This window comes from Bos indicus, chromosome 20 (genome assembly GCF_029378745.1).
Source record: "Bos indicus isolate NIAB-ARS_2022 breed Sahiwal x Tharparkar chromosome 20, NIAB-ARS_B.indTharparkar_mat_pri_1.0, whole genome shotgun sequence".
Lineage (NCBI taxonomy): Eukaryota > Metazoa > Chordata > Mammalia > Artiodactyla > Bovidae > Bos > Bos indicus.
In genome coordinates this window covers 67,742,200-67,765,510 of record NC_091779.1, presented here as the reverse complement: position 1 = coordinate 67,765,510, position 23,311 = coordinate 67,742,200, and the positions used below count along the sequence as shown (strand labels likewise).

At 45.1% G+C, this 23,311-nt stretch overlaps 1 protein-coding gene across 1 annotated transcript in view; it reads left to right on the top strand.

The window, feature by feature from the left end:
- Positions 1 to 808: 808 nt before the first annotated feature.
- Positions 809 to 23,311, top strand: part of ADAMTS16 (ADAM metallopeptidase with thrombospondin type 1 motif 16) — a 194,417-nt gene continuing 171,914 nt past the window's right edge. Inside the window, exons 1-2 of the mRNA XM_070774930.1 lie at positions 809 to 1,130; positions 11,502 to 11,827. Coding sequence (XP_070631031.1) covers positions 809 to 1,130; positions 11,502 to 11,827 — 648 coding nt within the window. The remainder of the gene's footprint in view (positions 1,131 to 11,501; positions 11,828 to 23,311) is intronic.

The window sequence follows — 23,311 nt, the reverse complement described above, 5'->3', positions numbered from 1 at the left end:
CGGAGCCCGGAGCGCCGATAGGTCCCAGGGCCGACGGGACGGAGGCCGGAGCTTTCCCCACCCGCAGCGCCTGCCGATTCGGCGGGCGATGCCCGTTCGCGTCCTCTGCTCTCAGACGCGCGCATCGGCCAGAAGGTCTGGGCACTCCTGTTTCACACTCGACCCCCCCCCGCCCCCGCCCCGCCCCGGGCGGAAGGGCAGGCCCAGGGGTTGCTGTCCCGCCGCATGCCGGCGGGCGGCAGGTGTCGGCCTCTGGATGCGCAAGCCTGGCTCTCAGGAGTGGGGACCGGGGAGCGCCGGGGCGCAGCGCCGCGAGGTGCGAGCCCTGTCCAGCCGCGGACTGCAGGCCGGAGCGCTCGGGGCGGGCGGCCTCAAGCGGCTCACCGCCCCCACCCCGGGTCCCCCCGCCCCGGCCACCCGCGAGCCCACGGGACGGCCGGCCAGGCGCGCCGACTGCGAGCCCGGGAGCGCGCGGCTTCTCCCAGGTCCTCCTCTCCTCGCGCCCCACCCCGCCGCCCTCTCTCCTGCCTCTCCCCGTCCCCTCCCCTCGCCTGCCCTCCCCGTCTCTCCCACGGTGCGGGCGGGCGCTCCGCCGCCGCCCCCGCCGCCCCCGCCGCCCCCGCCGCCCCCGCCGCCGCCACTCCGCCCCCCGCGCGGCGCGGAGCCGCAGTAATAACCCCGGCGCGGGCGGCGCATCCACCGCAGGACACCGTGCTGCGTGCCGACCGGGCTGGTCCTCGGTGCCCGCTTCGCAGGGCCGCCGGGCTGGGGAGCCTCCCGCGGCCCGGGCCCCTCCGAGCGCCCCTAGATGGAGCCGTGCGTTCTCCCCGCGGCGGCGCAGCGCGGGCGGCGGACGCGGGGCGCGCTGGGCGGCCGGGCCATGCGGGTCCTCGGCCGCGCGGCGCTCTGGGTGCTGCTGCTGGCGCAGGTGGGTGTGCAGGTGGGTCCAGACGGCGCGGGCGGGGTTCCCCAGAGCCCCCCTCGCGCAGCCGGGTCTCACCGAGGTCTCGCCGCTGTTTTCCCGCAGGCACCTGCTTGCGCCGTGGGACCCGCAGTGGCCTCGCCGGGAAGCCCGAGCGTCCGGCGTCCTCCTGGACCCGCGGAGTGGCCGGGCTGGGGGGAAAAGGGCGGTAAGTCCGCGCGGGGCGGAAGGGTGGTTCGAACCTTTTCCGCGGAGCAGCTTGTAAACGCCCGAAGGCTGGTTTACAAAGCGCCGCGAAGGTTCCTAACTGAGGGAATTCCCTGTAAGACGCTGCGGCGCTTCCCAGCGAACACCGCTGAGTCAACTTTCAGCAATATTTATATCATTTCCCAGTAAAACAGATGCGATTTACCAGGGTTATTACCATAAGCATTAGGGAAGAAAGCAAGGGAATGTATTTAGATGAAATAGAAGGGAGAAATAACCTAGGAGTTATATTAATGCAGACACCAAAGCGATTACAAAGCTTACAACGCCTTTCTCCATCCCCTCGTCCCCTCCTTCACCTGTTCCCTTTCTGGCCTTTTACAGCGAACACCCTCCATTGCCAGAAAACTAGAAACTAGAACAACCATAGGACCAAGCAGTCCCTCTGCTGGGCATATACCCTGCCTGCCTGCCTGTTCCGTCGTGCCCGACTCTTTGCCCCTGGTGGACTGTAGCCCGCCAGGCTCCTCTGTTCATGGGATTCTCCAGGCAAGAATACTGGAGTGGGTTGCCATTGCCTTCTCCAGGGGATCTTCCCGACCCAGGGATGGAACTCAGGTCTCCGGCATGGGCGGGTGGATTCTTTATCACTGAGCCACCTGGGAAGCCAGAGCAGGAGACAAAAAGACAGCTGTTCTGCTCAGTAGTTACCACCTTAGCATCGAAAGGGATGCTCCTGGAGAGCTGGTGGGATGGGTAATCAGCGTCTTGTGACTTCATAAGTGAAGTGAAGTGAAGTCGCTCAGTCGTGTTCGACTCTGCGACCCCATGGACTGTAGCCCACCAGGGTCCTCTGTCCATGGGACTGTAAGAGCAGTGTCCAAGTCCATGCCTTGTTTTGACATAAAAGCAGGTCAGAACTTTGCAGTGTGTGGTTGTACTTTCTCTCCTCACAAGAGGCATTTATTATTTCATGTGTCAGGGGGAGAGACCTCCCTGTCCTGACTTGCTTTAGGGTAGATCAGAAAGCAGGTGTTTAATTTCAGTTGCTAGCTGGCTTTTCATCTGAACCCAGTCCATTGGCAGTTGCTGAATACGAATACTTTGCATCGATTCCAAGAAGAAATTGCCATCTCAAATGTTGTTAGTGACTTATAGAAGAAGAATCAGGTTTGATTATCCCATCATATTTTTTTCAGTAAACCTTAAAAAATGAGTTAATAATTCAGAACTCCTGAATGTAGCTTCTTAATAAAACTCCTAAAGACAATCATTGAATTATATGCATTAATTATTGAGATTCCGCCTGTAAGAGCCTGTAAAGTGATAAATGAAATGTGGGAACGTAGGACCTTTTCCAAATCCACCAGAGGGCACCAGCGGTAAATAATAGAAAACGTTTCTGTCCCTGTATTTGCCAGAGTTATTTCAAGCTCACCTGTTTGGGCTTGCCCTCATCCTCAGCATTTCTCTTACGTTTCATTCTAGTATGTAATGACTTACACTGTAGTTAATTGTCTTTCCCCACTTAAAAAGTAAGATTTTTTGAAAATTCTAGCTTTCTAGAATCATGAGAACTCCTGAAGGTCTCAGAAGAATTTTCAAAGTGTTTCTTAACATTTATGGGGTTTTCTGGGAGGTAAAAGCTTTGGAGATACAGAATCACCTCCAGGAGGAGAACCCAAGACATCCTGCCCAAGTGTGCCCTTCTCCCTGGAGGAGCATCCTGTGAACTGGACTCCAGCCTGGCAGGCACGTGGCTCTGATCACCTAACTCCTCAGCTGGGGGTCACAAGCCTAGAGTTCCTGAAAGAACCAGTTAGCTGGCTTGGTTGGAACCTCACGGGGAAGGTGGGCGCCATCGTCAGGGAGGTTCTAGCCCAGGGGACACGCCACCCCCTCATCTCCCACTGTGTGGGTGTTTCGGGTCCAGTTATAGATGGCTAACTTGAGAGAGTGAGTTTCAGTGGAAAGCTCCCACAGGATCAGGGAAAGACTCCTTGTGCTCAGCAGTGACCTCTTTCGACCTAGGATGGCAGAGATGGAATAGACTGTGTGATGCTGGGGTTAGCTGACTGCTAGATGTCTGGGGATGCCTTCAAAACCTGGAGGCTCAGATGATAAAAAATCCGCCTGCAATGCAGGAGACCCGAGTTTGAGCTCTGGGTCAGGAAGATGCCCTGGAGAACAGAATGGCAACCCACTTCAGTATCTTGCCTGGAGAATCCCATGGATGGAGGAGCCTGACAGGCTACAGTCTGTGACTTCACAAAGAGTCCGACATGACTGAGTGACTAACACTTTCTTTTCTTTCAAAACCTACATCTGGCTTTGAAATAACTCTTTTGGCCAAAAGGTTTGTTTAACACATATTTTAACCTCTATAGTCAATGTTCCTGGGTGTCTGGAGTAATTATGCAGTTAGAAATACAACTCCATATATTCTGTGAGCAACAGTAGATATGTTCATTGAGATCAATTCTATTTTCAGACATTCGGTGCACCCCTTTCATTTTGGCTGATTCAGCATTGCTTTTCCTTAAGAGAAGACTTGAATGCTTTTTCTACAAATTAACCTTTGTCGTAATAATAGCAGGTCTTTTTCAGAGCAAAGACAACAGCCATTCCTTTCTTCATGGGATCTTCCTGGCCGATGGGGTTGAACCCAGCTCTCCTGCAGTGCGGGCAGTTCTTTACCATCTGAGCCACCAGGGAATCCCCAAAGATATAGCATGAGCTTGTTATTAATAACTTTTCAAAATCTAGGGTAAGCTAAGCTTCCAGGTCGAGGGTGGGAAGTTTTTAGAATTTTGTTTTGTTGAACAAGAGAGACCTGTGTGTGTGTGTGTGCATTCATAGTTTATATTGATTTATACTCACACATTCACATACCCTGAGACAGGGCAGGCTGGCCCAGTGCTTTGCTGGTAACTGTTTAACAACAGCTTCTTGGAGGCTCTGATGTGTCACGTGTTCTGGTTCCCATGGGCTAAATGCTCCCGCCGTGGCTGATGACAAGCTATGCGTGTGAGGCCCTGAACATGCAGTTAGGACTCAATGGACAAAATCCGTCCTCCAGAGCTGGCACCGGGCAGACCGTGTACACTCACAGGTGGGCCACGCATCATGCACTCAGTCTGAGACTGGACTCTCCCTAGACTTGGTGCTTAGTCAAAAATAGCTCTTGAAATCAAGTTGATCAGGGTGCTGACTGCAGCAGCCACGTGTGTGTTTCTTCTCCTTAAAAACGCCTCTGTAGGGCTGAGGTCTTATTTCAGGGATTCTAAAGGATCAGGAATCTCACTAATTTTTTTTTCTTGATTTTACAAGCCAGTAGTTTGGGGGATTATCATTTTAAACCTTAAGCTTGAGAGTTAGTTTGAAACTATCATTTTATACCAATGATATATCACCTTCTCTCGGAGTAGTAGTAAGTGGACAGGGGAGAAGCTCTGCTTACTTTGTTCATTCATAGAATTCTGTGGCTACGAGCCTCTGCACGGTCATCTACACAGAACTGACAGTGTGTATTTGATGCGGAGGACTGCTGCCTGATAGAAGAGCCAGGGTTTCCCCACCTTGGAGATGCTCTAGATCTCTTGTTGTGGCAGCCTGTCTTGTGCCTGGAAGAATACGTACCAACCTTGCTGGACTCACCCACTATACCCCCACAGCACTGCCCTCTCCTTCTGCTTTCTGAAAACCAAAGTGTCCCCCAATGTCCCCAGCATCTCCTGGGGGTGGGGTAGCACCCCCGCTGAGAGCCACTGGGCTCAGTTTTCACTCCTGTTCCCCTTAATCCTGGGAAGGGACTGTGATTGGTGACAGTGAGCGGCTTCTCGGTTGTTGGAGCCAGTGTGCTGTGCAAGCACGCACCAGGGCTCCAGAGCTGACTCTTAACCTCATCAGGAAATTTGTGAGCTGGTTTGTTGAAAATCAAAAGAAACTTGCAGGGAAACCATCATGTTCTAAAGAAGATTAGGACTTCTCTGGGGCACCAGTGGTTAGCTTCCACTACAGGGGGCTTGGGTTCGATCCCTGGTCTGGGTACCAAGGTCCAGAAAATAGATAAGCAAATAAAGTAACATAAAATAAAAAAAGACCAAAACTAAAACACTGAAATCTCATCACTTCCCAGTTTTTAAAGGTTTTGCTGTTGTTTATCCTCTTGACAATACTTGCCTGTGTCGCCTCTGAGCAGTGCCTTACCATCCCACCTTCTCTGGATGGCACACTGACTCAGTGAACTTGGGTGAACTCTGGGAGATGGTGAGAGACTGGGAGGCCAGGTGTGCTGCAGTCCATAGGATCGCAAAGCATCAGATATGATTTAGCGGCTGAGCGACAGCGGCATCTCCTCTGTATGGAGACGCTTTGTAACCATGTGCCACCTTGCAAACCTCTAAACTCCACGTTCAGTGATGTCGCCTGGGCAATTGACATCAGCCTCGGTGGGAGTGTTTATACCACGGAAATTGGCAAATGCTTTCCACCAGGCCATCCCCCCACCCCACCCCCACCATAGCTGGTTGTGAAAGAAGCATCAGCAGAATGCTGTGTGTGTTTCTGTAAAAGAGGCTTAAAAGTTACTTTGAAAAAGAGTTGTGGTAGGTCCCCCTTCCCCATAAAGGATAAAGATTGTATGTCCTCCCAAGTAAAGGTCAGAAGAATATGACTTTATGTCATCTGGGAACAATCTGATTTTTTGAATGGTAATCATCTTTTTATGTGCAATAAATCTGCTCGTTACCAGGGTTTGGAACAGTCCCCAGGCTTTGTCCTCATTCCAGAGCCTCTGTCGGGATGGAAACAGGCGGGTGTGAGGTGGAGACTCCCCAAGGGCTCGCAGGGCAGGAAGAAAGGTGTTAACACAGCCACATCACACTAGCTTTTCCCCTGAGTTCAGAAAGCGGGATGAGGAAGGCAGTTGGGGAAACACAACTACATGAGCAAGAGCTTTTCCCTGTTTTTTGGAGTGCCCAGGGACAGACTTCTTTGTATACAGTTCATGGGGTTCTCATGGAAAATTTACTGAATTGGTTTGCCATTCCTTCCCCCAGTGGACAGTGTATTAAAAAGCAAAGCCATCACTTTGCCAACAAAGGTCCATATAGTCAAGGCTATGGTCTTTCCAGTAGGCATGTACAGAGGTGAGAGTTGAACCATAAAGAAGGCTGAGCATTTAAAAATTGATGCTTTTCAGTTGTAGTGTTGAGAGTCCTTTGGACTGCAAGGAGATCAAACCAGCCCATCCTAAAGGAAATCAACCCTGAATAGTCATGGAAGGACTGATGCTGAAGATGAAATTCCAATACTTTGGCCACCTGATACAAAGAGCCAGCTCACTGGAAAAGACCCTGATTCTGGGAAAGATTGAAGGCAGAAGGAGAAGGGGGGTAACAGGATGAGATGGTTGGAAGGCATCATGCTTCAGTGGACATGAGCTTTGACAAACTCGGGAGATGGAGAGGGACAGAGAGGTGTGTGCTGCAGCCCATGGGGTCGCAGTCGGACACGACTGAGTGACTGACCAACTACAAGCAGTGACTGGGGTCACACACTTACACCAGGATGTTAATACCTAATTTGTTTCCTCCCCTTTTAAAATTATTGCATAGAATTCAAGCAGGTTTGTTTTACTTTCTTGTTTTCCTAACTAAAATGTGAAATAATCACAGTGTATTCTCCCATATCAGACACCAGGGCCCTGCTTTGATAGATATTGCAAAGTTTGGTTGTCCATTGGCCAGCCAGCACCTGTTGACTGTCTAATTTGTATGGGCCCCAGATCACCAGTTACCTGGACGATGGGCCAGGTCTGTAAGCCTGCAAATAGCCCTCCAGGGGTTGACGTCAAAGCCCTTGACCCGAGGAAGCAGGAAGCCTGGGCTCAAACAGGCCATAGCCAAGCGTTCGGTTATGGGCTGAGTGCCGGGCCCTTGACACTCACCTTGCTGAGGAACTCATTACCAGGGGCTCTGCACAGTGCCTTATCATCCCCACCTTCTCTGCCTCGCCCAAACCAGACACTTGCTTTTATGACCATCCACTGGCTGCCACCCACTCTCTGTGGTCCAGTGTAACCCTTCAGATACCTGCCAGGATGGCCCAGGGACTTGTGGGCAAGTACCTATACCAAAAGAGCTTTGGTTGTTAAGGAAAATTTCTTTTTTCAGAAAAAGAGTTACTCAAGTACTGTTCCCACGTGTGTGAGGGGTACTCATCACGTCTGACTCTTTTATGACCCCAGGGACTGTAGCCTTCCAGGCTTCTCTGTCCATGGGATTTTCCAGGCAAGGATACTGGAGTAGGTTGCCATTTCCACCTCCAGGAGATCTTCTTGACTCAGGGATTGAACTCATGTCTCTTGCATTGCAGGCCAATTCTTTACCACTGTCGCCACCTAGCTAGTGGTTGTTCAGTCTCTCAGTTGTGTCTGACTCTTTGGGACGCCCCTGGACTGCAGCACGCCAGGATTCCCTGTCCTTCACCATCTCCCAGAGCTTGCTCAAACTCATGTCCATTGAGTCGGTGATGCCATCTCACCCTCTGTTGCCCCCTTCTCCTCTTGCCTTCAATCTTTCCCAGCATCAGGGTTTTTTCTAATGAGTCGGCTCTTCACCTCAGGTGGCCAAAGGATTGGAGTTTCAGCTTCAGAATATTCAGGGTTGATTTCCTTTGCCAACAAAGATTCGTCTAGTCCAGGCTATGGTTTTTCCTGGGGTCATGTATGGATGTGAGAGTTGGACTGTGAAGAAGGCTGAGCACTGAAGAATTGATGCTTTTGAACTGTGGTGTTGGAGAAGACTCTTGAGAGTCCCTTGGACTGCAAGGAGATCCAACCAGTCCATTCTGAAGGAGATCAGCCCTGGGATTTCTTTGGAAGGAATGATGCTAAAGCTGGCCACCTCATGCGAAGAGTTGACTCATTGGAAAAGACTCTGATGCTGGGAGGGATTGGGGGCAGGAGGAGAAGGGGACGACAGAGGATGAGATGGCTGGATGGCATCACTGACTGGATGGACGTGAGTCTGAGTGAACTCCGGGAGTTGGTGAGGGACAGGGAGGCCTGGCGTGCTGCGATTCATGGAGTCGCAAAGAGTTGGACATGACTGAGCGACTGATCTGATCTGATTTGATCTCCTTACAGTCCAGGGGACTCTTAAGGGTATTTTCCAACACCACAGTTCAAAAGCATCAGTTCTTCAGCACTCAGCTTTCTTTATGGTCCAACTTTCACATCCATATATGACTACTGGAAAAACCATAGCTTTGACTAGACAGACCTTTGTTGGCAAAGTAATGTCTCTGCTTTTTAATATGCTGTACAGATTTGTCATAACTTTTCTTCCAAAGAGCAAGCAGCTTTTAATTTCATGGCTGCAGTCACCATCTTCAGTGATTTTGGAATCCAAGAAAGCAAAGTCTGTAACTGTTTCCATTGTTTCCCCATCTTTTTGCCACAAAGTGATTGGACCAGATGCTATGATCTTAGTTTTTTGAATGTTGAGTTTTAAGCCAGCTTTTTCAATCTCCTCTTTTACCTTTATCATGAGGCTCTTAGTTCCTCTTCTCTTTCTGCCATAAGGGTAATGTCATCTGCATATATGAGATTATTGATAATTTATCCCAACAATCTTGATTCCAGCTTGTGCTTCATCCAGCCCAGTATTTCACATGATGTACTTTGCATAGAAGTCAAATAAATAAGCAGGATGACAATATACAGCTTTGACATACTCCTTTCCCAGTTTGGAAGCAGTCTGTTGTTCCATCTGGCTCTAACTGTTGCTTCTTGACCTGCATACAGATTTCTCAGGAAGTAGGTAAAATGGTCTGGTATTCACATCTCTTTCAGAATTTGCTGTAGTTTATTGTGATCCACACAGTCAAAGACTTAAGTGTAGTCAATGAAACAGAAGTAGATGTTTTTCTGGAACTCTCTTGCTTTTTCTATGTTCCAACAGATGCTGGCAATTTGATCTCTGATTCCTCCACCTTTTCTAAATCCAGCTTGAACATCTGGAAGTTCTCTGTTCACATACTGTTGAAGCCTGGCTTGGAGAATTTTGAGCATTACTTTACTAGCATGTGAAATGAGGGCAATTGTGCAGTAGTTTGAGCATTCTTTGGTATTGCCTTTCTTTGGGATTGGAATGAAAACTGGCATTTTCCAGTCCTGTGGTCACTGCTGTGTTTTCCAAATTTGCTGCAACATTGAGTGCAGCACTTTCACAGCAACATCGTTTAGGATTTGAAATAGCTCAGCTGGAATTCCATCACCTCCACTAGCTTAGTTAGTAGTGATGCTTCCTGAAGCCCACTTAATTTTGTACTCCAGGATGTCTGGCTCTAGGTGAGTGATCACACCATCGTGGTTATCTGGGTCATTAATATCTTTTTTGTATAGTTCTTCTTTACAAAAGGCATTGATCACTGCCTTCGTAAGTGATCAATGCAAAGAAATAAGGGAAAACAATAGAATGGAAAAGACTAGAGAGCTCTTCAAGAAAATTAGAGATACAAAAGGGACATTTCATATGATGATGGGTACAATAAAGGACAGAAATGGTATGGACCTAACAGAAACAGAAGATATTAAGAAGAGGTGGCAAGAATAAACATAAAAACCTAGCTAGGATTGTTCGCCAAATGACCAAATGCCACTTCTGTAGGACAATGTTTTAGTTTACATTATGACTCCAGGAAACATGTCCAACCCATGCAAAAGGACCAGTTCTTAAGCATCAAACTGTCTCCTGAGAACATTTATTGGTGGAGGATCCAGATGAGAATATTAGGATCAAGTCTTGTCCTACATTTAAGAGGAGGTTGCATCCTGTCTTTCAGGTCTGAGCACCATGGTGCAGGTCTAGTCCTCTGGTGCTGGGGTCTGACACCCCTTTCAGAGGCATCTTAGAGGGAATTTGGAGAAGGCCCATGTCTTTCTTGTCTGCTATTTCCTGGTGTTTAGACAAAATGCAGGCTAGATAGCAAGTCTTCTCCAAAGCTGTGCAGGCCCATTGCTAGTACACAGATAGAGAGACATGCAAGATATGTTTAAATGTTTGAAAGATGTAAATAAAACCAACACATTGGCTAATATATTTCATAGCCTCAGCTTTGATAAATCTGCCTTCAGATCTTCCTGGGTGGTGCTAGTGATAAGGAATCTACCTGCCAATGCGGGAGACACAAGAGATATGGGCCCAGTCCCTGGGTTGGGAAGATCCCTTGCAGAAGGGAATATCTACCCTCTCCAGTATTCTTGCCTGGAGAATCCCATGGGCAGAGGAGCCTGGTGAACTATAGTCCAGGAGGTCATCAAGAGTTGGACAGGACTGAGCATGTCCGACTTTGGCAAACTGACCTTCACATGGTCTAAAAGCCCAGGTTCAAGCTTAGAGCATGGCAGTTCAGGAAGATACGATCCCTGGTGTGAAGCCCACCCCATGTCTGTGGTCCACATTCTGTCCCTCTGCCCAGAAAAAAACTGCTCCCTGACCTCTCGATGGCAGAGATGATGTGTTAATGGTGGGGATGAAAGAGAGAATTTTGATCCAAGCAATGAAAAATAAGCGATGCTTGTTTTTATCTTTCTGACTTACTTCATTCTGTAAAACAGGCTTTAGGTTCATCCATCTCATGAGAACTGACTCAAATACCTTCCTTTTTATAGCTGAGCAATATTCCATTTTATGTATATACCATATCTTCTTTATCCATTCATCTGTTGATGGACATCTAGGTTGCTTCCCTATCCTGGCTACTGTAAATAGTGCTGCAGTGAACACCAGGATAGAAGACCCCCCAGAGAAAGGAATAGCTACTCACTCCAGTATTCCTGCCTGGAGAATACCATGGAAAGAGGAGCCTGGTGGGCTACAGTCCTTGGGGTTGCAAAGAGTCGGACATGAATCTTGTTAATTGGTCTCGGAAACATTATCAGTATTTTTAAGCTAAAATTTCTTATCAGTGGAATGAAGATGTTGGTAAAAGACAATATGACTAAAAGAATGTTTAAGGATATAAAAATGATTACTTATTATAATTATTCTAGTGATCCAAAAAGCCCAGTCTTAGCTTCATTTGGTCTGTAATCTCTTTCTCCTTAGAAGTGTCATAGCAATTGCTGGATTGGTAATATCACATTATAGGGACAACAGTGACTTCTCCAAAGCCCCCTTTTAAGATTTCCCCTTTAAACTCTGATTTTATGCGTTCAGTTTGGATTTGAATGGGTGGAGGTTGACATTTCCACCATCTTTCTTGCTGGGTGAAAATATCATCCAGTGTAAATTATATTTGAAGACTTCTTGGTCCTTTTCAGAACTCTGAAATTACTCAGCCACACATCCTCTCTTGATTTCAGACTATGAGCTGGTGTCTCCCTACGAGGTTGACCACAAGGGCAACTACGTGTCCCATGAAATCACCCACCCCCAGAGGAGGAAAAGGGCTCTGGCCCAGCTCGGAGTTGACTCTCTGCACCTTCGGCTGAAAGGCTTCAGGCATGACTTCCACCTGGATCTGAAAGCCTCCAGCAAACTGGTGGCACCTGGATTTCTCATCCAGACTTTGGGAAAGCAGGGCACGAAGTCGGTGCAGGCTTTCCCACCCGAGGATTTCTGTTTTTATCAAGGCTCCTTGCGATCCCACAAAAATTCCTCAGTGGCTCTTTCGACCTGCAAAGGATTGGTGAGTACAGCTCATGCCGCTGGTCGTGAAGTGATGGGGACACGGAAAAGGGGACAAGCGACAATATTTCCCTTGCACTTTGGGTTGTTCTCCCACCACTGCAGTACAGACTTCTCTGATTTGTCAAAGCAGGAGGAAAAACTGCCAAGAGGTACTTTCTAAAATATGCTGGGTTGCGTCCTTTCCCTGCTTGGAAGCAGCGTGAAGGTCCTGACTTCTGTTGTTTTTATTCTACAGTGAGTGAGGCAGAGTACTGCAGCTTGAAAACTACATAAGAACTTATGGCCAAGTCTGAAGGCTGTGAATTCTTCGGGGTTATTGGTTCTGACTTATTGGTTCCTTAAACAGGTTTCTCACTTACTAGCACTGGAGGATTGTCTTAATTTTGAATAGAACAATGGTATTCAACTGATTGGCCATGTGGGCTATTTGAGCTAGTGCTTAAAAATTCCTTATTTCTGTCATTCTGATGTTGGTGACATATTTACAGATTTGAGCATTCATTTCAAATATAGTAATGAGTCCATGGCAGGGCAGAGCTGGTCTTACTGGGCTGGTGATGCTATGGTGTTTTCTTCTTGTCCTTAGTATCTGAACTGAAATGAAACGTTCACTCAGCCATGTCTGACTCTGCGACCCCATGGACTGTCTGCCAAGCTCCTCTGTCCATGGAATTCTCCAGGCAAGAATACTGGAGTGGGTAGCCATTCCCTTCTCCAGGAGTTCTTTCTGACCCAGGAGTTGAACATGGGTGTCCTGCTTTGCTGGCAGATTCTTTACCATCTGAGCCACCAGAGAAGCCTATTATCTAAATTAGCCATTAAACATCTTCGATACTGCAGGTGGTCCTCTTTGCTCCAAACCCAGAGTTTGGAGCATCAGGTCAACTTGAAAAGGTACCTGAATCCCTCAGGCTGACCTAAGCTGAAGTCTTAATGGCTTGTCTTTTACTTTTCTTAAAATATTTCCATTTTAGAAGACAAAAGCTTAGAAGATGCTTAAATTCTTGGACACAAGCTAATTAGTCAGACACATATGGGGGAAGCATGACATAAGTAGCAAGCTGAAAACAATGTGTGGTCAAAGCAATAAGGTCTTGATCGTGTTTGGCAACCGGGTTTTTGTACGTTTGTTACATCTCCAGAAAATCATCTAAGTCTGTCTTATTCCTTTCCCTGTTTGGAAAGAGAATTCAGACTCTACATCTTGTAAGGATTTTGTGTGCATGTACATGAATACTAGATGCTGAAGGGGCATTCAAAGTTAATTCCTTGAAATACTAAATATGTGAAAATGCTGTGTCCTGTGAATTAAAAAAATATATATATTAGCATTCTGCTTTTTAGGGAGAATTTGGTATGGTCTGGGCTCATGTCTACTATCTTTGGAAAGGCTTTTGGATTGAGAATGGATACAGTGGAGAATTGTCAAGGGTAGGATGGTGGTGACTTGGCACACTTGTTAAGCATGAAGATGGTGTGGTCAGGTTCTTCCATTGTTCTCTTGAGAAGCATAGATCTTCCTTAATGAAAGAGCTATAACTCTTCATATAAGGCTCCAAAGGAAGATTCCTTGGCTTTCTTCAACAAAGGCTCAGACCAGGCATGGGAGCCACCTTTGTGGTAGGGAGGTGCACCATGCCCTTCACAGCACCCTTGAATTTGTTTGTGGAGGCTGAGTAAGGCACTGGCTCCCTACTAACCCAGCAGGGGCGCAGGCTCATGGATGCCTTGGGTCTTGTGAGCCAAGGCTTTTCCATGATGGCTGAGCTATGCCCTGGAGTCTGTCCCATGAATAGAGTTGGTTGGCAGCAGCTTGAGATTTCTGGCTCTCTTTGAACTCAGTGGGAGTTAACACCAAAAGCTGTAAATGACAACTACATAAAAGATAGTGAGAGGAACAGAAAAAGACTCCTCTGCATAATAAACGTTGGAATTTAATACTTTGGTGACTGGAATAGAAAGCTGTGTGCTTTCACTATTAATCTTCCAAATACCTTAGTTCCAACTAAAGTGATATTTTGTCCATAGAGTGTGGACATGACCTCATACGTGACCTCAGTTAGACTTATGAGTGTGCATTTCAGGGGCATTTACCATATGATAGGACAAATCAAAGGCATTATAAGGAAGAAAAAAGGAGGGTTAAGAAGTCCTCTATCTTTAGCCCGATAATAAAATTATTGAATGGAGATGCCCCATGAATCGCTGCCAAGTCTGTGATTTCCTTCCTTGATTGATGGTTACCCCATCCCTCCTCTTCCAAACCTGTTAACACATGAAGAAAAATAGCATACCTTTTATATTACATGATGCTGCCTTTTTTTGTTATTGTTATTCTTGGTTCTTTCAGGTTCTAATTAAAGGTCCAGGTGAATATCAGTTAAGCCCTTTTTTACTGGGTTTCTAGATAACGCAGTGATCTGATGGGAGTCAGGAGTGTGGTTCTGATTTATAGTAAGTACATACTCTTAAAGAAGAAAGACAAAACCAAAATGAACATTTCGTTTTTAATTGTCTGTGAATAGTGAATGTGCTTCAGAAGTGTGCCTCGCCAGAGCCTATCAGAGTTGGGTCCAAGGAATGCATTGTCTGATGAGAGAAGCCAGAGGTAGTTAATTTGCTGTAGAGTGATAAAATAAAGACAGATATGGGTGTTAGGAGAACTGAAATGAAGACGCCTCGCTCTAAGCGGTGAGGGGCAGCAGTGCCAGAGTAGTCTTCTGGAGGAAACATTGTGCAAGCCGAATCCTTATTGTAGAATTGGAGTGTGATGCTTGTGAATGGAGGAGTCACAGGCAGTCTCGGGGAAGATCGTGAACATCAGTCAAGCTCATGGGTCCTTGGTAACACCATCCATGAGTATTTGGAGTTAATATTTGTATATGAAGCCCAAGTATAGTAAACTGAATAAGATCTGGAAGCCTTAAAATGACTTCTAGAGTCACTCTGGTGTTGCCAAGAGTATATTGACTCATTTTGCTAAATAAGGTTAATAAAAAAATAGTATCTGCTGTACTTACATCTCTACCAAAATAACATCAGAAAGCTGTTCTGATTACTAGTCACAAGCACATAAATGTGTGCCACACAGTAGGTGCTCTTCAATATTTGTTAAATAATGGATGGAAATATGGGGCTAATTACACCATAAGAAACAACCATGACCATAACAGTAGCAGAAGGAACAACAGTAACTTACTGAATGTTATTTGCCAAAGACTTGCCTAATAGCTTCCCATTTATTATCTCACTTCAGTTCAGTTCAGTCTCTCAGTCATGTCCGACTCTTTGTGACCCCATGAATCGCAACACGCCAGGCCTCCCTGTCCATCATCTACTCCTGAAGTTCACTCAAACTCACATCCATGGAGTCAGTGATGCTATCAAGCCATCTCATCCTCTGCCGTCCCCTTCTCCTCCTGCCTCCAATCCTTCCCAGCATCAGTCTCCTCCAATGAGCCAACTCTTCGCATGAGGTGGCCAAAGTACTGGAGTTTCAGCTTTAGCATCATTCCTTCCAAAGAACACCCAGGGCTGATCTCCTTTAGAATGGACTGGTTGGATCTCCTTGCAGTCCAAGGGACTCTCAAGAGTCTTCTCCAACACCACAGTTCAAAAGCATCAATTCTTTGGCGCTCAGCTTTCTTCACAGTCCAACTCTCACATCCATACATGACCACTGGAAAAACCATAGCCTTTGTCTCTGCTTTTCAATATGCTATCTAGGTTGGTCATAACTTTCCTTCCAAGGAGTAAGTGTCTTTTAATTTCATGGCTTCAGTCATAATCTGGAGTGATTTTGGAACCCCCCCAAAAAATAAAGTCCACTGTTTCCCCATCTATTTCCCATGAAATGGTGGAACCAGATGCCATGATCTTAGTTTTCTGAATGTTGAGCTTTAAGCCAACTTTTTCACTCTCCTCTTTCACTTTCATCAAGAGGTTCTTTAGTTCTTCTTCACTTTCTGCCATAAGGGTGGTGTCATCTGCATATCTGAGGTTATTGGTATTTCTCCCTACAATCTTGATTCCAGCTTGTGTTTTTTCCAGCCCAGCGTTTCTCATGATGTACTCTGCATAGAAGTTAAATAAGCAGGGTGACAATATACAGCCTTGACGAACTCCTTTTCCTATTTGGAACCAGTCTGTTGTTCCATGTCCAGTTCTAACTGTTGCTTCCTGACCTGCATATAGGTTTCTCAAGAGGCAGGTCAGGTGCTCTGGCATTCCCATCTCTTTCAGAATTTTCCACAATTTATTGTGATCCACACAGTTAAAGGCTTTGGCATAGAAAGCACAAATAGATGTTTTTCTGGAACTCTCTTGCTTTTTCGATGATCCAGCGGATGTTGGCAATTTGATCTCTGGTTCCTCTGCCTTTTCTAAAACCAGCTTGGACATCTGGAAGTTCACAGTTCACGTATTGCTGAAGCCTGGCTTGGAGAATTTTGAGCATTACTTTACTAGTTTGTGAGATGAGTGCAATTGTGTGGTAGTCTGAACATTGTTTGGCATTGCCTTTCTTTTGGATTGGAATGAAAACTGACCTTTTCCAGTCCTGTGGCCACTGCTGAGTTTTCCAAATTTGCTGGCATATTGAGTGCAGCACTTTCACAGCATCATCTTTCAGGATTTGAAAGAGCTCAACTGGAATTCCATCACCTCCACTAGCTTTGTTCGTAGTGATGCTTTCTAAGGCCCACTTGACGTCACATTCCAGGATATCTGGCTCTAGGTGAGTGATCATACCATCGTAATTATCTTGGTCATGAAGATCTTTTTTGTACTGTTCTTCTGTGTATTCTTGCCACCTCTTCTTAATGTCTTCTGCTTCTGTTAGGTCCATACCATTTCTGTCCTTTATCGAGCCCATCTTTGCATGAAATCTTCCCTTGGTATTTCTAATTTTCTTGAAGAGATCTCTAGTATTCCCCATTCTGTTGTTTTCCTCTATTTCTTTGCATTGATTGCTGAGGAAGGCTTTCTTATCTCTTCTTGCTATTCTTTGGAACTCTGCATTCAGATGTTTATATCTTTTCCTTTTCTCCTTTGCTTTTGGCTTGTCTTCTTTTCACAGCTATTTGTAAGGCCTCCCCAGACAGCCATTTTGCTTTTTTGCATTTTTTTTTTCATGGGGATGTTCTTGATCCCTGTCTCCTGTACAATGTCATGAACTTCAGTCCATAGTTCATCAGACACTTTGTCTATCAGATCTAGGCCCTTAAATCTATTTCTCACTTCCACTGTATAATCATAAGGGATTTGATTTAGGTCATACCTGAATGGTCTAGTGGTTTTCCCTACTTTCTTCAATTTAAGTCTGAATTTGGCAATAAGGAGCTCATGATCTGAGCCACAGTCAGCTCCCAGTCTTGTTTTTGCTGACTGTATAGAGCTTCTCCATCTTTGGCTGCAAAGAATATAATCAGTCTGATTTTGGTGTTGACCATCTGGTGATGTCCAAGTGTAGAGTCTTCTCTGGTGTTGTTGGAAGAGGGTGTTTGCTATGACCTGTGCGTTCTCTTGGCAAAACTCTATTAGCCTTTGCCCTGCTTCATTCCATATTCCAAGGCCAAATTTGCCTATTACTCCAGGTGTTTCTTGACTTCCTACTTTTGCATTCCAGTCCCCTATAATGAAAAGGATATCTTTTGGGGGGTGTTAGTTCTAAAAGGCCTTGTAGGTCTTCATAGAACCATTCAACTTCAGCTTCTTCAGCGTTACTGGTTGTGGCATAGACTTGGATTACTGTGATATTGAATGGTTTGCCTTGGAAATGAACAGAGATCATTCTGTTGTTTTTGAGATTGCATCCAAGTACTGCATTTCAGACTCTTTCATTGACCATGATGGCTACTCCATTTCTTTTAAGGGATTCCTGCCCACAGTAGTAGATATAATGGTCATCTGAGTTAAATTCACCCATTCCAGTCCATTTTAGTTCGCTGATTCCCAGAATGTCAAATGCAGTCTTGCCATCTCCTGTTTGACCTCTTCCAATTTGCCTTGATTCATAGACTTAACATTCCAGGTTCCTATGCAATATTGCTCTTTACAGCATTGGACCTTGCTTCTGTCACCAGTCACATCACATTATCTCACTTAGCCTAATGATATCTCTAAGAGATAGGTACTATTTTTAAGAGCTTTATTAATATATAATTTATATGTCAACAGAGTTTCACCCCTTGAAAATGTATAATTTGATGGTTTTTTTTTTTAGTATATTCCCTGACTTGTGCAAACATTACCACAAACTGAGACATTTACATCATCCCCAAAAGAAACTTTTGTATAGTCCAGTCCCTCTCATTTCTCTGAAACCTTCATCAGTCAGTCGTAGACACCAATTAGTGTAACATTCTGTGTTTATAGATTGCCCTACTCTGGACATTTCTGATAAATGGAGGCATTGACTTTTCTGACTAGCTTCTTTCATTTAGTATACAGAATACAAGATTCATCCATGTTGTAACATGTTTAAAGGCTTAATTATTTTTATTGGTAAATAATCCTTTGTATACATACACCACTTTTTATTTTGATGTCTATCAGTTGATAGGCATTGTTTGTATTTTCTTTGGTTATGTGAATGGTGTTGCTATAAACATTTGTGTACAAGCTTTTGTGTAGACATAAGTTTTCATTTCTCTTGAGTATATACCTGGAAGTGCAATTGCTAGATCAAGTGGGAATTCTGTGCTTAATATTTATCAGATTCTGAACCATTTTTTCACAGTAGCTGCACCATTTTGCATTTATCCAGCAATGTATAAGTATTCCAGTTTCTCCACATTCTTGAAAACGTTTGTTCTTGTCCATCTCTTCTTCTTAGAGACATCCGAGTGGATATGAAGCGTTATCTTGCTCTGGATTTGCTTTGCTAGGTGGAGATGATCGGTTGACAGTTTCTTTCAGTTTTCATTGTTTGCTGTGTGCTTTTCCATCCGCATTTGCATATTCCATCCTGCCGCCATCTGGCATTGTTTCTGTTAAGAAGTCTTCTATTTATCTCACTGTAGTTTTGTTATTCATAAAGCATTGGGGGTTTCTGCTCTTGTTGCTGCTCTCAATGGGTCTTTGTCTTTCAACATTATTATATGCTGTGTATAGATGTGCGTATGGTTGAGTTTATCCTTCTTAGAATTATATGAGCTCCCTGAATATTCATATTAATATTTTCCCTCAATTTGAAAAGTATTTGACCACTGTTTCCTCAACTATGTTTTCCTTCTCCTTTCTTTCCTCTCCTTTGGTACTCTTGCTCTTCATATATTGGTGTGTTTAATGATGTAGCACTTTTCTCTGAGGTTCCACTCATTTTTCTTCATTCATTTTCCTCTGTGCTCCTCAAATGTATGGTCTCAATTGATTGATCACCAAGCTTACTGATTCTCTGCTAGCAGTTCAAATCTATTATTAAGCTTCTGTAGTAAATTTTTTTATTTGGAAAGTGTACTTTTCAACTTCAATTTGGTTCTTTTTATAATTTCTCTTATTCTGTACTTTATGAGATATTGCTATTAGGCCTTTCTTTAATACTTTGGACATGGTTTCCTTTGGTTCTTTAAATATATTTGTAACAGTGGCTTTGGAGTGTTTGTCTACTAAGTTAAACACCTAGATCCCCTTAGAAGCAGTTTCCATTTCTTCTTTCTTTTCCTGTGTATGGGTCACACTTTTCTGTTTTGTGTGTGTGTGTGTGTGTGTTTCTCATAATTTCTTTGCTGAATACTGAGCATTATAGATAATATATCTTAGCAACTCTCGATACTCTGAGACTGAGCATATGCCACCACTCAAGTGACTGTCGCTGTTGCTTTCTTTCTTGCTTGTTTAGTGACCAGGTCAGTGAAGTCTGTTTTCTTTGCAACATGCAGCCTGCAGTGTGGCCTCTCAGAGAGTGCAGAGTTAGGGCATGTGCACAATCTTTCTGAAAGCCTGTGCTAATCTGCCTCTATTGGTATCACACCCAGCTCTTAGCCTACATTAACTACTAGGTGATCTTTTTGCATTATTTTTAATAGCATGCTTGGTCTTGAATTGCTCCACAGTCTAATTTGATTACAGAAGAGCTTTGCAGGACTAGGATGTGGCCAGTTACTGAGATTACTCCAACAGCAGGAAGAATCCTCTTGTCTTTTTCCCTAAATCTCTCTGCTAAACTTCCAGTTGGGGTACTGTTTCATTTATTGGTATGTGTATCATGGAGCAATCAGCTTTCTCTTAATTGCATGCCTAAAGAATACCCATTATTTTTTATAATGCTGTTAGGCATAACTTTCACAGTCTGTTCCAAATAGAATCATTCCTTTAAAGTGAGCTTCTTGTTCATAGAACTTGTTTTTCCTCCTGGGAAAAATCTGTGTGCCTGTAAAGGAGCTGGAACTGATATATACTTTTCCTTCCAAAGTAACACCCCTATCTCTGAGTGGAGCTCTGGATGCTAATAGTAGCTCCTGGCTGTGTCTACTTTGGTTCCAAACATGAAACCCTTACTATACAAAGGTTCTAGGTTGGAGGGGTTCCAGGATCTGTTATTCTCAGCCTGCTGAGCCTGATGTAGAGCTTCCATCCTGTGATCAGGGGTTTCTTCAGTTCAGTTGCTAAGCCATGTCCAAGTCTTTGTGACCCCATGGAGTGCAGCACACCAGGCCTCCCTGTCTATCACCAAATCTTGAGGAGTGGTGGGGGTGGCTTAGCAGAAGGCAAATCAGCTTACGTATCCATGCCTGTCCTTAATAGAGTTTCTGCAATATAGAACTGTGGTGGGGGTGGGGGTCTCCCTAGCATTCCAGAGGTTAAGATTTCCCATTTATAATACAAAGGATAGAGATTTGATCCCTGGTTGAGAAATTAAGATGACACATGTTATGTGGTATGGCCAAAAATATATTTATCCATGTAAATACACACACACACACACTCACGTTGTTGTTGCTGTTCAGCCGCTCAGTTGTGTCCCACTCCTTGCTCCCATGGACTGCAGCATGCCAGGACTCCCTGTCCCTCACCATCTCCCAGGGCTTGCTCAAACTCATGTCCATTGAGTCAGTGAGATCATCCAACCATCTCATCCTCTCTTGTACCCTTCTCCTGTCTTCAATCTTTCCCAGCATCAGGGTCTTTTCAAATGAGTTAGATCTTCGCATCAGGTGGCCAAAGGATTGGAGATTCAGCTTCAGCATCAGGCCTTCCAGTGAGTATTCAGAGTTTATTTCCTTTGAAATTGGCTGGTTTTATCTCCTTGCTGTCTAAGGGACTCGCAAGAGTCTTCTCAAACACCAGAGTTCAAAAGCATCAATTCTTTGGTGTTCAGCTTTCTTTATGGTCAAGCTCTCACATCCATAGATGACTACTGGAAAAAACATAGCTTTGACTATACAGAACTTTGTCAGCAAAGTACTGTCTCTGCTTTTTAACATGCTGTCTAGGTATGGCATCGCTTTTCTTCCAAGGAGCAAGGTTTTGTTTGTGCCCACCAAGTCCCTGATGCTGGGAAAGATTGACGGTGGGAGGAGAAGGGGACGACAGAGGATGAGATGGTTGGATGGCATCACCGACTCAATGGACGTGAGTTTGGGTAAAATCCAGGAGTTGGTGATGGACAGGGAGGCCTGGCGTGCTGGAGTCCATGGGGTCACAAAGAGTCAGACACGACTGAGCGACTGAACTGAACTGAACTGAACTAAGAGTCTGTTTTCCCAGTCCTGCTGAAGCTCTGTAATTAAATCCCACTGGTCTTCAAAGTCACATTCCCTAGGGGTTCTCACTCCTTTTGGTGTATCCTCAGGTTGGGAAATGTGTTGTGGGCCCTTGAACTTTTGCAACATTGCGAGAACTTCTTTGGTATAATTGTTCTCCAGTTTGTGGGTTGTCTGCCTGGTGGCTATAGTGGGGCTCGCACGCTGTGCCTCCAAGGTCTGATGCAGCCAGAGCCCCTGTCCCGGGGGCAGGCCACTGCTGACACGTGCCTCTGATGGAGACACTCAAGCATTCCTCAAAGGCAGGTCTGGCTCAGTCTCTGTGGGGTCCCTGGGTCCTGGTGGGCACAAGGTTTTGTTTGAGCCTTCTGAGCATCTCTAGTGGGTATGGGGTTTGATTCTATGCAACTTCACCCCTCCTACTGTCTTTTTGGGGCTTCTCCTTGCCCTTGAACATGGGATTTTATATATATATATATATATATGGTACCAAGGGGATAAGAAGTGTTGGCGCCTTGTGTCTCCTGACTTTAAAATATAGCCCTAGATTGGGTGTTAAGGCCGTAGGGAGTGTGGTCATATTGAGCAGGGGAAAAGGTAATATGTGACTAGACCATGGGCTCAAATACAACCAAATTTTATCATTCTTTTACAGATTTACTAAATTTAATTCAATAGATGATTTCCCACTCTTTATAAAAATACATTTACTTATTTGGCTGTACTGGGTCTTAGTTGCGGCACTTGGGATCTTTGATCTTTGTTGTGGCATTCAGACTCTTAGCTGTGGCATGTGGGACCTAGTTCCCTGACCAGGGATTGAACCCAGGCCTCTTGCATTGGGAGCATGGAGTCTTAGCCATTAGAGCATCAGGGAAGTCCTTCATTTTTTTTTTTTTATTAGAGTATGAGAGAAGTGAATCATAAGCTTTGGATGAACACACACACACTACTATACACATATAAGATAGGTAATCAACAAGGACCTACTGCACAGTACAGGGAATTCTACTCTGTAGTCTGTGATAATCTATATGAGAAAAGATTTTCCACTTTTTATGCCCTTAGGACAATTTCTAGAGACTTTCAATGATGTGTGTGTGTGTGTGTGTGTGTGATTTTCACCAGGCAAATGGCTGTCTCACTTGAGAGAGAATCTTCTGCATTCCTTACACAGCCATTCTGGAAGTCAGTCTCTGTTGGATGCTATTATGAACATATTTTGCAAAGCACTGCCCAAAGCTATTTTGTTATGGCCATTCTACAGATGATTCCCAAGGTAATTCTTGAAAGAGTGGGATTTTGACCTAAGCTGAGTGACTTCAGAAACAGCACTTGAACTTACAGGACTGTCTTGCTTCGCCTGATCATGAGGTCATTGTTGCACCACAGGGACCTACAAGGCTGTTTATGTGGATTCCATTGCATCATCCTTGAATATGCTGAAGTGTAAGCATGCTCTCCTTTGGTTTCCACCTCAAGGCCACCTTCCTCGGTATCAAGCCTTCTTTGAATTTAGTGGGTGATGTGTAATATATTAGGCCCTTATATTGAAAAACATGGATTCATTCCACAATTATTTTTTATTTTATTTTATTTTTAAACTTTACAATATTGTATTAGTTTTGCCAAATATTGAAATGAATCCGCCACAGGTATACATGTGTTCCCCATCCTGAACCCTCCTCCCTCCTCCCTCCCCATGCCATCCCTCTGGGTCATCCCAGTGTACCAGCCCCCAGCATCCAGTATCGTGCATTGAACCGGGACTGGCAACT